The sequence below is a fragment of the Zootoca vivipara genome, chromosome 9 (assembly GCF_965207765.1).
Source record: "Zootoca vivipara chromosome 9, rZooViv2.hap1.1, whole genome shotgun sequence".
Lineage (NCBI taxonomy): Eukaryota > Metazoa > Chordata > Lepidosauria > Squamata > Lacertidae > Zootoca > Zootoca vivipara.
In genome coordinates, this window is record NC_142592.1 from 40,981,831 (window position 1) to 40,997,170 (window position 15,340).

Consider the following 15,340-nt stretch of genomic DNA (forward strand, 5'->3'; position numbering starts at 1 on the left):
GACGCCTTCCGACCTGAGGGGCTCATCTTCCAGCGTCATAACTTTTATATGCCTTTTGTCTTTGTCCATGGAGTTTTCTTGGCAGGGATACTGAAGTGGCTTGCCAGTTCCTTCTCCAGGTGGATCATGTTTAGTCAAAACTCTCCACTATGACCTGTCCATCTTGGGTGGCCCTGCATGGCATAGCTCATAGCTTCTCTGAGTTACTCAAGCCCCTTCACCACGACAAGGCATTGATCCATGAAGGGGCCAAACTCTTTCCACTACTTCCACCAAATCTTAATGTGAATCCTAAAATGAATGAATGAATCCTATGATGATAGTAAGATCCAGGGTAAAAGCTTGACTGTGTGGTTCTAATGAGTGTGAAATTCTTGATGTGAGGTTATTGTGGATGCCTTGTGTCATGGTCACTTGGAGGAATGAGTGAGGCTGTGCTGGGCAAGATGCTTCTGTGCTTCCTGTGGTCATCCATGAAATGGGTCTGTTACTGGCAGCTTTTGGGAAAGATTGAGGGCACTAGGAGAAGGGGACGTCAGAGGACGAGATGGTTGGACAGTGTTCTCGAAGCTACCAACATGAGTTTGACCAAACTGCGGGAGGCAGTGGAAGACAGGAGTGCCTGGCGTGCTATGGTCCATGGGGTCACGAAGAGTCGGACACGACTAAACGACTAAACAACAACAACAACAACTGGCAGCTTAATTGAATTATAGCTTTATTTGTGATACAGGGTTAATTTGCTCTGCTGGATGTTATGAAACAGTTGCTGGTGTTTATTTTAGCAGAGTACCAAAGTTTAAATTCCGTCCTCTCCAAGATATCAACTAGCTTTTTTCTTTATTTGTTGGGTAAACATTTTTTCCTTGCTAGGCCTTTTCATCTGGCTCCAATAGCGGTTTTCCTTCTCTACATATGTAATTAAGCAATACCGTTGCAAGCAATTCTGCTCCAGGGATTCTGGAACATTGGGCAGAACACATTCTCATGGGCTGGGTTTTATCAATTTAGTCCTTAATTATATATGCTACAACTGTTCACCTCTAAATTGAACTACCACACTGCACTTTGCCGTTGAAGACATTTTGAAAATGTCAAATGGTCCAAAATGCAGCATGCAATGTTAAGATCGGCAGAGGGGTCTTTCTTGGTAGGTCTGCCACCCACAGTAGCAGGGAATGGCAGCCTAGTAGCGGGCTTTTTCTGTGGCAGCCCCACTGAGGTGCATCATTTGCAAAGCTTTGTCCCTATGCTGAAGACTCTCATCTTAGATACTTAAGGTATTTTGTTTTATCAGCCCCACCTCTTCTGTAAAATGAGAACTGCTGTTTTCACTGGCATGGTTTGGCTTGCTTTTGCAATGCTAACTTTTTATCTACCGTATCTATAATTTTTTTTATTATGCTGTAACTGGCCCTGGGACTTGACAGAGTAGGATGGGTAAGAAATCTTAATTTTTCCCCCCATTTATTGTCTTTATAGCTAAGTAAGAAATATGGGAATATTTATAGCCTGCAGAACCTCTGGACAAATGTGGTGGTACTGAATGGTTTCAAGGCCGTGAAAGAAGCTTTAGTCAATAAATCAGAAGATTTTGCTGATCGCCCCTTCTTTCCTATCTACAGACACCTGGGATACGGAGAAGTCAATCAAGGTATGTCTGGAGGAGATGAAAGGGGTTGGGAGTCCCCAGCCACACTTGTCATGCTAGCATTGCAAACGTGACACCAAGTCCTGTTCCCTTAATGCAAAGTTGCACCTGGAGGCTGTGGGGTATTCAGCATTTTCCCTAGAGACCTGTTCAGAAACTACTTATACACATTTCAGGGCATAAATCAAGATTTTGGAAAGGGCTGTTATGACCCCGGACTCCTATTAGAAGCGATCTGAAAACTATGAGGACAGAGAAAACAGGGTCCTTGCAGCTCCCCAGTCAGCAATCATTCAGGAGAAGCTTTCTCCACCTTCTTGCTAAGCCCAGGTTCCACAGGAAACATTCTATCCATGCCAGAACACACATCTGTGTAATAGATAACAGATCCGTTCTAAGCGGGACTTCTCATATATATCTGCCCTGTATGACAAAACTATCCATGTTGGAGCAACTCTTCCATTTTTTTAAAAATATTTTTTATTGATTTTAATATAAACAAAAGCAAAACACAACATAGTATATATACTCCGTCCCTCCATCCTCCCTAATCCTTCAACACACACATATAAAACAAACAACTAAATTTTTCAATTCTTATTTTCTTAACATTGTATTTGTGACTTCCTCGAATCTCTTCTTCCTGGTTTTCTTAGTTTCTTAATATAATTATGGCGGATTTTCTGATCTTAACTCAAAATCTTTTCCTTAAAATATTCACTTTATCCTCCTCCTTCTTCGTGCCCCCTCCCCATGGGTCCCCTCCTGCCACGAGAGGAACCCGTGAGGTGCGGCCTTCCAAAGGAGATCCATTTTTGTGTCTGGGTTTCCCTCCACCCCTCCTCCCCCCTCAGAGCACCCCCTGCCACCAGGTGCTTCCGAGTAAAGGGAGGAAGAGAGGTAGCTCTCTGCCCAGACACATATCTAAACATAAAAATATTTAATACAAATCTAAATTTTCTTTTCCCAACTATTCTTCTTTTCCCTCCAGAAAATACAGTTATTATATAGACTCATTTCTCTAATCAAAATCTTAACCTTTACTTTTTAACACTCTCCCTCCCCTCCCCCGACGTCATTCCCCCACTTGAACCAACATTTCCTTTAACATGCCAAGATTTCAGAAACCGTTATTCAATCAGCCTAGATACCTCTTAACTAAAATTCTCATCCCACACCACATCTTTCCCATTTCCAAGTCCAGGCCTCTGTCCCCCCCCCCCTCCTTCTGCATTTCCCACTCCTCAGTCATGCATCTCCAAATTTCAGTCCTCCAGGCTCCTCCTTTTCTTGAATCTTCATTTCGTTTTGTTGTTCATTGGCCTCATCTTCTTTCTTTTCAAGTCCTTGTTGTGCATCATCCAGCACCTGTTTTTTGTAATCCAACTCAATTTCGGCATTGTTCTCTATTTCTTGCTCTTTATTCTTAATCTCACATTCAAAATTGTCCTCTAAGTCCTGATCTTGAACCACAGTTTCTGTACATGATGGACTGGAATGTTGCAGTTTCTTATGGATGTCTTTCAGTATTTGCAGATAGTCCAGCACAGCCTCCTGGAAGGCTAAGGAGTAAATTGTTTTCATTCTTTCTCTTAACCACAAGCAGACAGGAGATTAGGAGACAAAAGGCACTGGAAATTTCCTCCTGTTACACGGTCGCCTCCATCTTGGCTGTCCTTTCCCATTGTCTTTAACTTCACCATATATCAAATCCTAATTCAGATTGACTTAACTTTAACTTCTTCTTGTAGCAAATTAAACCATTCAACAGCAATTTAGTAGCTTTGTCTAGCTTTTTGACAGCTTTGACAGCTCTTGACAGCTGTCAAAGCACTCTCCCCCTTACTGATCTTGCTGGTCCTCAAGGGGTGCCGACTCCGGGGGGCTGGGAAGGGTTGCCAAAGTCTTTCTTTCTCTCGGGTTCCACAGTCAATCAGTTTCCCTTTCGGCTAGGAATATTTATTGCGCCTCCTGATTGACCATTAGGAAGAGATTGATTTCCGTTTTTTGAATCTCCTCCTGTTTTTCCAAATTGTTGCCAAATTTATCTCAAAGTTCCAATTAGGGGTTCCACTTACTCTTTTTTCCCCCTTGGATTTTCTTTGGAAGAATCCGCCGCTGGCAGACAGAAGACTTGAGGCTTCGCTTCTTGGAGGTAAGCTGACGTCCAAAATGGCTCCCGCGACTCTTCACTCCGCTGGCTCTCAGGGGCTCTACTGATTCCCTGGGCAGCGGAGGAATCGCGAACCGGAGCTCTGCTGGACCTGCGCCCCCAGGACGCTCTTCCCGGGGTTCTTTCGGGGAACCCGCTCGCCCTGCAGATTCCCCCCCCCCCTCTGCGATGCCAGGGACCTCGGAGCTCGAGGTCCCTGCGTCTTCTAGCTGGCGCGGCAGACCGGAAGTGTGGAGCAACTCTTGCAATTCCCTACTTCTCAGTGAAACTGGCAATCAGTTTATACTGATTTGGGCTTCAGAGGGAGGGAGTTCTCTGTGCTTCTAACTCTCTCCTTCCTGATCCGCCCTTTGCCAAAGCCAGTTGGAATGGCCCCACATGCTTGTGGGGCAGGGAAGGAAGGGACCCTGTATAGTTAAATTGTGTATTTAATGATTTTTTAAAAATTGTATACCTTATAGTCCCTTTAGGAACTTGCACAACACAACTGTATATTTTTATAATTTTAGATAAAATCATTTAAAAATATTCTCATTGTGATCTGCTGAAATGCTTGTACACATAACACACATAATTTTGAAATTAAAAAAGATACTGAAAAGAAAAAAAATGAGGTCATGGCTTCAGTATATATTTATATAGTTCAGGTCAAAGTGTTCTTTGCCATAAAACTATGGCATAACTGGTATAAGCAGATATCAGAGCTACTTAGGTTCCTTCTTCATGGTAATTTATCTTATCAATGCCAATATTATGGGATAAAGTATTTGTTTATATACCTCAAGAACCGCCCCGGACTCTGTGTTCATAATCTGAAGCCCTTCTTCATGTGCCTCCTCCGCGTGAGGCCGGGAGGGTGGCAACACGGGAACATAGCCTTCTCTGTAGTGATCCCTATTTGTGAAATCCTCTCTCCAGGGAGGTGCATTTGACACCTTCAATATATATTTTTAGGCACCAGGCGGAAACTTTCCTTTTCAAACAGGCCTTGGGCTGATTAATATTCTACAGCCTTTTAAATGTGTCTGCAAGAAGTGAGGGTTATTGTTTTGCTGTTTTCTTTTAATTATTTACTTGTTTTTATTATCTATTCTGTGAACTGCCCTGAGATATTATGATGAAGGGTGGTGTATTAATTATTATTATTATTATTATTATTATTATTATTATTATTATTAAATAATGTAGATGAGAAATCATATATTTTACAGCTTTTTTCAGGTGATATTAATAAGCAGTTCAAGCTGAGGCCTTGCCAATTGACATATCAGAAGCAGTATGGCTTATTAGGCCGAAGATGGACTCCAAATCCAGCTTCCTACTGGTGGTTTTAACTGTACATAAGATGGGGAATAAAAGAGAAGAGGGCTTAGCAGCTGAAGGCTGCAGAGCCAAGGTGTTCTCACAGTTGCTAATGAAGAGGCAAGAGAATAGGCTGTATGGGTGTCAGGGAGCTGGCCATCCATGTGTCTTCCATTTGTCATGGTGGCCCTGCCATGAAATTTGTTGGTGACCAAGGGTCATCCAGCAAGGTCTTTAAAATATAATGTACAAGCAAAATGCAATTTTTCCCCCTCTTCATTTTTTCAGGACTGGTGATGGCACAGTACGGCCAAGCCTGGAAGGATCAGAGGAGATTCACGCTCACCATACTGAGAGACTTTGGAATGGGAAAGAAATCTCTGGAGCAGCTGGTGACTGAGGAAGCTGGACATTTGTGCTCATTTTTTAGTTCTAAGGAAGGTGTGTTAAAACTAGGAAAACTGGGAAGGGCAAAGGGCGATACCTTTAAAAAGCAAGTAGAAGATGCAGGTGGATGGTTATCTCCATCATAAAAATGGATGGGGCATTTCCTATAACACGAATATTTCTTCCCTCACTACTTTCATTGTGTCTTTGGAGCATTTGCATCTTCCTGGGATCAGGATCAGTCCTTCCTCCAGTTCTGGCATACTGACAAGGTCTTGCTTCTTCTGATGACCCAAGTAATATACTTTAAGAAAGGGTAATACATCTGAGTGTAGGACAGTAATGTGTGTTTCTCTTACTTCTGTAAGGTTTTCATTCCAGAAAGTTATTTGTGCAATTGACTTTTCATAAAGAAATTAGTTATCTACTGCCATAGGGACATACAGTGGTACCTCGGGTTACAGACGCTTCAGGTAACAGACTCCGCTAACCTGGAAGTAGTACCTCAGATTAAGAACTTTACCTCAGGATGAGAACAGAAATCGCGTGGCGGCAGTGGGAGACCCCATTAGCTAAAGTGGTACCTCAGGTTAAGAACAGTTTCAGGTTAAGAACGGACCTCCAGAACAAATTTAAGTTCTTAAATCCAAGGTACCACTGTAGTAGGCACCTACAGCAAGAGTTCAGATTAAGAATCAGGCTGATTAAGACCGAGGGTGGGCAAATCTGTCAATATCAGTTTCTCCCAGTTTCTCATTCTTCGAATCTTAAGTTCAGTTGACATTTCCACATCTGCTTTACCACCCAAAAGCAACATCCACTGACCTATTTTTATTACTTATCATTTAAAGTGCAGCTAACATTTTCTAGGCATTACAAAAGTTTAGAAAATTAGAATGTTAAAAGATAAGAAAAGAAGACAGCAACTGCCTGCAGGTTTATATCCTACCGGTAATAGACAGAGCCCAAGTGGAAAAAGGGATCCTTGAGGAAAGAAGAAAACATGCAAACTCAGGCACCAATTCTTAAAATTAAACCATTTGATCAAGAAGCAGGGCTAACAAATTGTGGCAGGTTTCTCAGCCAGCCAATGGAACAGCCCTTCTGTCCCACCCCCTGAGTGACAGCCTAGCAGAATGGCTAGTAATAAATGCCAGTTCAAGTAGTTGATGACCAGTGATAAGTTAGGCTGTAATAAGTGATTTTTTTCTACTTTCGCAATGCCTCAGCTGCTTTTTAGAGACACTCAGGACCTTTGCTCAGTCATCAGCTCAGCCTCCTCAGAACTTGTATTTTTTAACTTACCATATTGGCACAAATATAAGCCTCACTTTCCCCCCAAATTCCAACCGTAAAAAGTTTAAGTGCGGCTTATATTCGCAACCTTACAGTATGCAGCCAGGATTGTGGGGCAAACAGCGCCAGGAGCGGGGCAAAGCAGCACCCACCCAGCGCATAGTCCCCCATCCTCTCCCCCAAGGCTGGGAAGGGAGAGAGCAAGGAAGGGGAAAGCCTGTCGGCAACTCATCGCAGCTCCCCCCCCAGCCAGGAACAGTGAGGAAGGGGCTTATATTTGGGTGTTTCCCCCCCCCTTCAATTTTAAAAGTGTGGCTTATATTCTGGTGTGGCTAATATTCAGGCCAATATGGTGCTCATTTATTAAACTGATCAAACTGTCAGTAGTCTGAGCATGGGCGTAGCCATGATTTTTGTCAGGAGGGGGCAGAACCTCAGATTTGTATTGGTTTGTATTGATTGGGGGGGGCAGCTGGCCTTCCTGCCCCCCTGGTTACGCCCATGAGTCTGAGAGAAAAATATCAAGTCTGTGTATGCTATATAGGTTTTTGGATGAATTCTTACTTAGGAATTTCTGTGGATTTAGGATGGATTTTTCAATACAGTTGATGAGTATTGGTTGCAGAGGATAAAATCATTGAATTTTTCGTTGGAAGGGACCAGAAGGGTAATCTAGTCCAACCCACTGCAAGGCAGGAATATTTTGCCCAATGTGGGGCTCGAACCACCAACTGTGGGATTGAGAGTCTCATGCTCTACTGAGCTATACCAGTTGGATGTGTCCTAATATCATTTTTGGGCTATTCTGTCCTTTTCAGGTCAATCATTTAATCCTCACTATCTCATAAACAATGCAGTTAGCAATGTGATCTGCTTCCTCACTTTTGGCAATCGTTTTGACTACGAGGATCAGAAATTCCAGAGTTTACTTCATCTCCTTGAACAGTCCATGAAGGAAGAAACTGGACTTCTGCCACAGGTAAGATAAGTTGTTTTGGAGGCAGGGTGATCATGCTTATGTGACTGTTAGATCGTGGGTCTGATTAATATTTACTATTATTATTATTATTTTGGCATCAGGTTCTTAATTCACTGCCTTTTTTGATGCACATCCCTGGAATGACGCACAAAACCTTTCGTCATCAAAAGGAATTTATGGACTATTTAGGTGAAATTGTGAATGCACACAAAGAAACTTGGTGTCCTTCCTCCAAGCAAAACATCACTGAGGCATTTTTGGAAGAAATTGAGAAGGTGAGGTGCATTTCATTTATGTAACAAATATTTATAAACTACTACATTTTTAGGGGGGAAAACAAAGAGGTTGTACAGAATATATAACCCAATAAAACAAAACATAATACCATTTCAAAAACTGCTTTGGGGAAAAAAAAGGTACATGGCTGACTGAGATTGCCACTTTGGGAAGACTTGTAAACAATTTACGCAAAATTTGCAATTCATTGGTAGACCTCTAATATCAGGAGGAAGTGAGTGCCACCATGCTAGATGCCCTGCTCCTAGCGATGGTGGAGTGGACCTCAGAAGCATGTGGCACCACCAGGAAGGCCTCTTCAGATGACCTCAGTGACTGAGCAGGTTGATAAGGTAAAAGGCAATCTCTCAAGTAATCAGGTATCAATGTGTTTATAGCTTTATTTACCAATAACGGAACCTTCAACATGACCCAGTAGCAGGTAGGCAGCCAAGGCAGAGAGTACCATTGTTTTAACAAGCATGTATGCTTATGATAGGTTGCACCACTTAGCAACCTAGCTGCAGGGTGTTTTAAAAAAATAAATATTTTTATTTTCTAAAGGAAATAATAATAGAGCTGTTGAATTCGAAGGGGCCCCAAGTGTCATCTAGTCCAACCCCCTGCAATGCAGGAATCACAGCTAAAGAATCCCTGGCAGCAGTTGCAGTTTTGGGATCCACCTTATGTGCTGCCTCTCGTAAAGTGCACTGCAGTAATCCAGCTACCAGTACCTGAGCCACCATGGCCAAGCTATCTCTGCCCAGGAATAGTTGCAGCTGACATAGCACCTGAAGCTAGTAAAGGTTGCTCCAAGCTACTGAGGCCATGTGCGACTCCAGCAACAACAATGGATCCAGGAGTCTCCCCAGGCTGTTCACTTCCCGAATGCTTCAGGGGGGATGAAACCCCGTGCAGAGCAGCCAATTGACATATCTCCCAGCCTTGGGAACGGCTCAGCTACAAGCCTTCCATCTTTCCAGGTTTCCATCTCAGTAGGTGATCTAGGTCTTCCAGAGTTTGCCTTAGAAATATTGGAGATGAAATGCAACCTGTTAGTTTGTCTTGTATTAGAATATGCCAAGCAATAGGATTAAGCTGGATATTGCCAGGTTACATTTGTGGACAGAACTGTAGCATGGATGCTCTGCTGGCATGATCGGCAATGGCTGTGTCGCATTGGGAAGCTCAGTCATGTATGTCGCAGCACTATTGCGTGGAATTCTCTAACTGTTCCTTAAAACAGCTCCTCCCCGTGCGGAGCCTTCTCCTTCTCCCCTGTAATCTTTGTGCTGTAAGTCCCTATGCGCTGCTACACACTCCACACCATTTGGCTAGGTAGGAGTGAGAAATGTCTAAAATGATGCTGCCACATTATGGGCAGTGCTCCTACATGCCTCAGGGGAGAGGGAGAGAACTAGTACAGTGGTACCTCAGGTTACAAACGTTTCAGGTTACAAACGCTTCAGGTTACAAACTCCGCTAACCCAGAAATAGTACCTCAGGTTAAGAACTTTGCTTCAGGATGAGAAGAGAAATTGTGCTCTGGTGGCGCAACGGCAGCAGGAGGCCCCATTAGCTAAAGTAGTGCTTCAGGTTAAGAACAGTTTCAGGTTAAGAACGGACCTCCGGAACGAATTAAGTTTGTAACCAGCGGTACCACTGTAGTAATGTTTTTGGCAGTAACTCTATGGAAGGATTAATGTGTACTTCAGGCCTCAGGAAATTCCTGGCAAACATCTCTTACATTCTACCTGTATACTGTCTCCTCAGAGAAAGGGCGAAAACAGTAGTTTCAATTACCAAAACCTCCCTCTGATGATTGCTGACCTGTTTGCTGCTGGCACGGAGACCACCACCACTACCTTGCGCTGGGGCCTGCTCTACATGATCCTCTATCCTGACATCCAGAGTAAGAGCCATTGCTGGGTATTGTTTTAGGGACCACCCTAAAACATGAAGGTCTTGGGAGGAAGCCCTGCTTCTACCTGCTGAGTCAGATGGATCAGGGCACAGAGTAGAGTTTTCTCTATAATGGCCTTATTACTGTAGAATCCTCTCCCTTAGGAAGCCTACCAGAGCATGACAAGGTGAGCTTTGAGATGGTACTGTAAATCCTTCCTTTTCGCGAAAGTTTTCCGGAGCTGGGGGAGAATATATCCCATCTTTGGACCATAAAACGGTCTGTAAGGCAATTCAAAAGCATAAAATAACTACAAATAAGTGTGATAACAATATAATAAGTACAGTAAGTACATTAACAATATAAACTGGTAGAATAAAGAAAAGCATCAACAGAAGAAGTAGAATCTATTCAAATAGCAGAGAGGAAATCAGATTGGTACTGGTGAGACTTAATATATTGCAGCATTATAAAGCTCATCCAAACTTCCTTTTGTGCTGCGTTTCTAGGCACAGTTCTGTGCCTTGTGTCTACCTACTTTTTTGCCTCTACACTTTCCCCATTGAATCAGTGCAAACAGAAATCCCCAGAAAACACAATTTTTCATTTGTTTTGATTCAGCATTTAAAAAGTGAGTTTTCGCGGGGAGAGCAGCGGGGGGTGGACACACACACACACACACACAGCACTCAGAAACTGTGCTTTAAATTGCAGGCCTGTGCCTTCAAAGTGTGGGGCAAAAGCTATCTTCTATCAAATCTCTCCAGCTTTCACCGAACTCTACAATTTAAAGTATAAATAAATTTCACATAATACACAGAACGGCATAGGCTAATACCTGCGTTCTTAATTTTGTGTGGGGGTTATCTTAAAATTATTGATTTTTGTAATGTTCACAAATAAAATATATTTCCAAATAAACATACACACATAAATATGCATTGATATATAAATAAAAGAACGTACACTGTACAGTACAAAGTAGAACCCAATTCTAGAAGTGTGTTGGAGCTGATCTAGATGTTCCCTCCATCCCTGGAAAAACAGTGTTGAAAGATCTGCAGTGAGACAACTCATGCATTCTTCTTGGTGTAAAGAATGTTTAGATCTCCCTGTTTTTCCCATTGTTAGTTGCAGCACATTGTAAGTTACATCCTTCTCTTATTTTCCAGGTAAAGTCCAAGAAGAAATTGATGCAGTGATTGGTAGGAACAGATCTGCCACATTGGAGGACCAGGCAAATATGCCTTACACTCGTGCTGTAATCCATGAAACTCAACGCTTTGCGGATATTATTCCTGCTGGCATACCCCATAGCGCATACCGTGATACAGAGGTGGAAGGCTTCTTCATCCCAAAGGTGTGATGGGTTGGAGGGAAGATATAGTGAAAGAGAGCAAAGAGTTATGTAAATAGATAATCAGAAAAAAACAAAAACAAAGCTCTTTGCCATTAATATTGAATATACCCGATGTCAGGCCTTTGAAGCTTAATGAGAATGTGGACTCTTCTTCATTGGAGGTTTTAAAGCAGATGTTGGATGGCCATCAGTCATGGATGCTTTAGTTGAGATTCCTGCATTGGACTAGATGATCCTTGCGGTCCCTTCCAACTCTACAATTCTATTAATATCCTCTGACCTGACAAAAGTATGACCCTAGTACAATTTTACCTTGGAAATCAGACTTGTAAGCGTCAGCCAATTTATAACATTCCATGCATCTGCTTGAAAGTAGTAGAATAGTTGGGACTAGGAAAATATTTCAGCTCACATTTACATGTTGAAAATAGACGAAAAATGCTGATGAAAAAGATGTATTAATATAATTTAACATTTAAATAATTTCTAATTGAGTTTTTAGCATCCAAGCCTGGGAAGTACAACATTTTGGGAAATAATATTGAGGTGGATTGGATCTAGGTGCAGATTTTATGTTCTGCTCTGTCCAAAAGAAATAAGAGATATTAAACAAAAAGAGATGATGACTCTGCTTTTTTTGTCCATTATTCTAAATCACATTTATTTCTGGGGGGATATTCTTAGGGTACCACAATCGTGACCAACCTGTCATCCGTGCTAAAAGATGAAGCCATGTGGGAGAACCCGCATCAGTTTTGGCCAGAGCACTTTCTGGATGCCAATGGACAGTTTGTCAAGCGAGAAGCTTTCATACCTTTCTCAGCAGGTAAATTGAAAGGGAAGAAGAGTTTGTGAGGAACCATCACTTTCCTGCCTTCACCAGAAAAAGGGTATTCTCTATGGGTTCAAGTCAGCCTGTTCCATTGTTATGATCAGATGATCAGTTTTATCAGCATCAGAAATCATATTAGGCTCTGCACAGACCAAAACTTTGCAGAGAGCTGGGGTTGGTTTTGTAGAATTGTCATCAGGCATTCTGGATGGGAAATCTTCTGGGAACCTCTTGAGCTCTTCCAACCCCAAACCATTTTTATTTTTATGCAGCAAAAGCAGATTGATATCAAATATATTACAGTGCTGGCCCTGCCATTAGGCCAATTGACCAGGTCAGTGTAGGAAACTGGTATGGGGCATCATGAAAGAGCAAGGAATTGCTTATTATTATTATTATTTGTATTGTATTTTTACTCTTAGGGGAGAGGTCCTTGTGGTACTCTGTCTCAGGCACCAAGTATAGGTATTATGAGCTTGACTGTGTGGGGCTCTGTTTGGTTTTGTACCTTAGGCAGCAAAAGTTCAGAAGGAAAATGAGTTGGCCAGGCTTGCTGTTGTAATTTTACATATCTTTATCAAGCTATTGCATAAGCATCACAAAGCTGTCAGGTTAAGAGGCAGGGTGGAGATAGGAAGGACCTTCTTGTAACAGATTTGAACGAACCAGGATTGACATTTTGGTGTCATTGTTCTTTCCCCTCAGGTCGTCGTATCTGTCTTGGAGAACAATTGGCTAGAATGGAGCTTTTCCTCTTTTTCACCAGCCTCCTGCAGCATTTCACCTTCCATATTGCAGAAGATCACCCAAAACCAAGAGAAGATGGGTGTTTCGCTTTTACACTCGTCCCACATCCTTATCATATCAAGGTTGTTTCAAGATGAGTGCAAGCACTTGCACAAACACACTTCTACATTTTGAGTTTGTCATTCACGGTGCAAATTACCTTAAAGATATAGGACTGCTGAATCCATAAAGTAATAGATCACAGTAGCTCATTTACTGATTCTTCCTTTAGCAAGAATCACATTTATGATTTTTTCCCCTTTCCCCCTTTCTCTTTTCTTTTTCTTTCTAAATAAATACAGTTTTCATAGAATCATAGAATCTTATAGTTGGAAGGGACCCAGGGTCATCTAGCCCAACCCCCTGCAATGCAGGAATCTCAGCTAAAGCATCCATGGCAGGTGGCCATCCAACCTCTGCTTAAAAACCTCAAAGGAAGGAGAGTCCACCACCGCCCGAGGGAGTCCGTTCCACTGTCAAGAAACTCGTACTATCAGAAAGTTCAGGAATGCAATCATCCTCCTGAAGGTGTGAGAGTGAAGAGCAGCTCTTACTGTCAGAAAGTTTTTCTGTGTGTTTAGTCGGAATCCCCTTTCTTGTAACTTGAATCCATTTATTTGAGTCCTACTGTCCAGAACAGGAGAAAACAAGCTTGCTCCATCTTCCATGTGACAGCCCATTAGATATTTGAAAATGGCTATCATATCTCCTCTCAATCTCCTCTTTTCCAGGCTAAACATAACCAATATATATAAATAACAATATATATATATAAACAATATATATAACAATTATATACAACAACAAAAATATATAACAATTACAAAAAAGAATAAAAAGGTACAAAACCAAAATACCAGCTTGCCTCCCTCCCCACTCCAGGACAGATCAATCTAGTTAAGCTTGCCCAAGTCCAATCTGTTATTTCAGTGGCTGCCATCCTTCAGGGTTATCAGTAAAGTATTTGTTAAAAGGATGCCACATTTCAACAAAACCATCTACATAATTTGCATTATTAAATGCATGTAATCTGAATGCTATTTTTTCTGATACAGCAGTAGACCATACATTCTGTTTCCAAACAGAGATACACAGACTTTCCAATCCTTTCCAATTCTGTGCCTTTAGTAGATGTGCTGCTACTAAAAGTAAAGTGGTTAGTTCTTCATAAGAAAGGTCAGATTCCCCTTCTTTAAAAACAGTTAACAGTCTCAAACTTGGGGTATATTCCACATGCTGACCTGTAATATAGCTTATTTCTGTAAATACCTTCTGCCAGAAGGGCTTCATATGATCATACATCCACCACACGTGCAATGTTGCAATGTTGTACCTATATTGTTGCGGCCTCTCCAACACAATGGTGGGATGGTTTTATTAATATAGCTACACCATAATGGTGTCAAATGCCATTGGTTTGGTAATTTAAATGTATTTTCTCATATCTGAGTTGATACTCATTTTAGTGGTTTTTTAGCCCACAAATTATTCCAATCCACCTCCGTAATGTCTATCCCTAGATCAGATTCCCGTTGCTGTTTCACAGAATTACATCCTCCAATTGTTAACTCATTGATTATTTGATACAGTATAAAGGTTTTTTTTTGTATATTCATTTGTATGTAAAATCAAATTTTCAAATGATTTTTAATGTCTTGTGGCATGCGCTTTAACTTCAGAATTTGATATAAAGCACACTATATGATGAACATAAAGACAATTTACACACTGCATTCCAATTTATATCATTATTTGTTCAGCAGATATAAGTGAACCACTTTCAAATAAATAAATTAGTACATGAAGATCTTTCTCCATTTCTGAATAGCATGTTCTTTTCCTGTCATATGAAAAAGTGGATGCAGTACAAAAGGTATCAACGGTGAGATTGAAGGAGCTAATTTAGGTGTCCACATCTTCCAAACTTTCAGATCTGACTTTGTAAATGGATTGATTATCGAATCAAACATATTTTTATTGTGTATTAAAAATGATAGACTCGGTAGTCTATATATTTCTATCAAATGCCATTTGCCGCCATGTTTTATCATTTGCATTTTGTATTGTTCCAATTACATTTTGAATATGGTTAACATCCTGATATTTTGTAAATGAGATAAAGCAAGACTCTCCACCCCTGAGACTGCTGATATATTTCAGCTAATTGTAATCTGGGTCTTTTACCCTAGTAATCAAAGTTTACTATCATTGAAATATACTCGGAGTCGAGAGTGAATTTCATGCTCTTTATTCAGCTCATAGTCATCAAGGAGGAGAAGACGAATGGCTCTTTTCCCAAAACCATCTGCTTATATACATTATTTACACAATGGGCCTTGCGTGATTGGCTACTTCAGGGCTACACCTGTGGGCCAATTATATTGTGGATTGACTT

At 41.4% G+C, this 15,340-nt stretch overlaps 1 protein-coding gene across 2 annotated transcripts in view; it reads left to right on the plus strand.

Moving 5' to 3' along the window:
* The window catches only part of TCF20 (transcription factor 20), a 195,407-nt gene extending 180,657 nt beyond the window's left edge, over positions 1–14,750 (plus strand). Inside the window, exons 5-12 of one of the 2 annotated variants that reach the window (XM_088676606.1) lie at positions 1,483–1,654; positions 5,415–5,567; positions 7,628–7,788; positions 7,890–8,063; positions 9,838–9,976; positions 11,140–11,327; positions 12,012–12,153; positions 12,865–14,678. In XM_088676606.1, the coding sequence (XP_088532732.1) occupies positions 1,483–1,654; positions 5,415–5,567; positions 7,628–7,788; positions 7,890–8,063; positions 9,838–9,976; positions 11,140–11,327; positions 12,012–12,153; positions 12,865–13,043 (1,308 nt within the window). In that variant the 3' untranslated portion in view covers positions 13,044–14,678. Of the gene's footprint in view, positions 1–1,482; positions 1,655–5,414; positions 5,568–7,627; positions 7,789–7,889; positions 8,064–9,837; positions 9,977–11,139; positions 11,328–12,011; positions 12,154–12,864 lie in introns of both variants that reach the window. The other variant, XM_035128491.3, reaches the window with a different exon arrangement.
* The last annotated feature ends 590 nt before the right edge of the window (positions 14,751–15,340 follow it).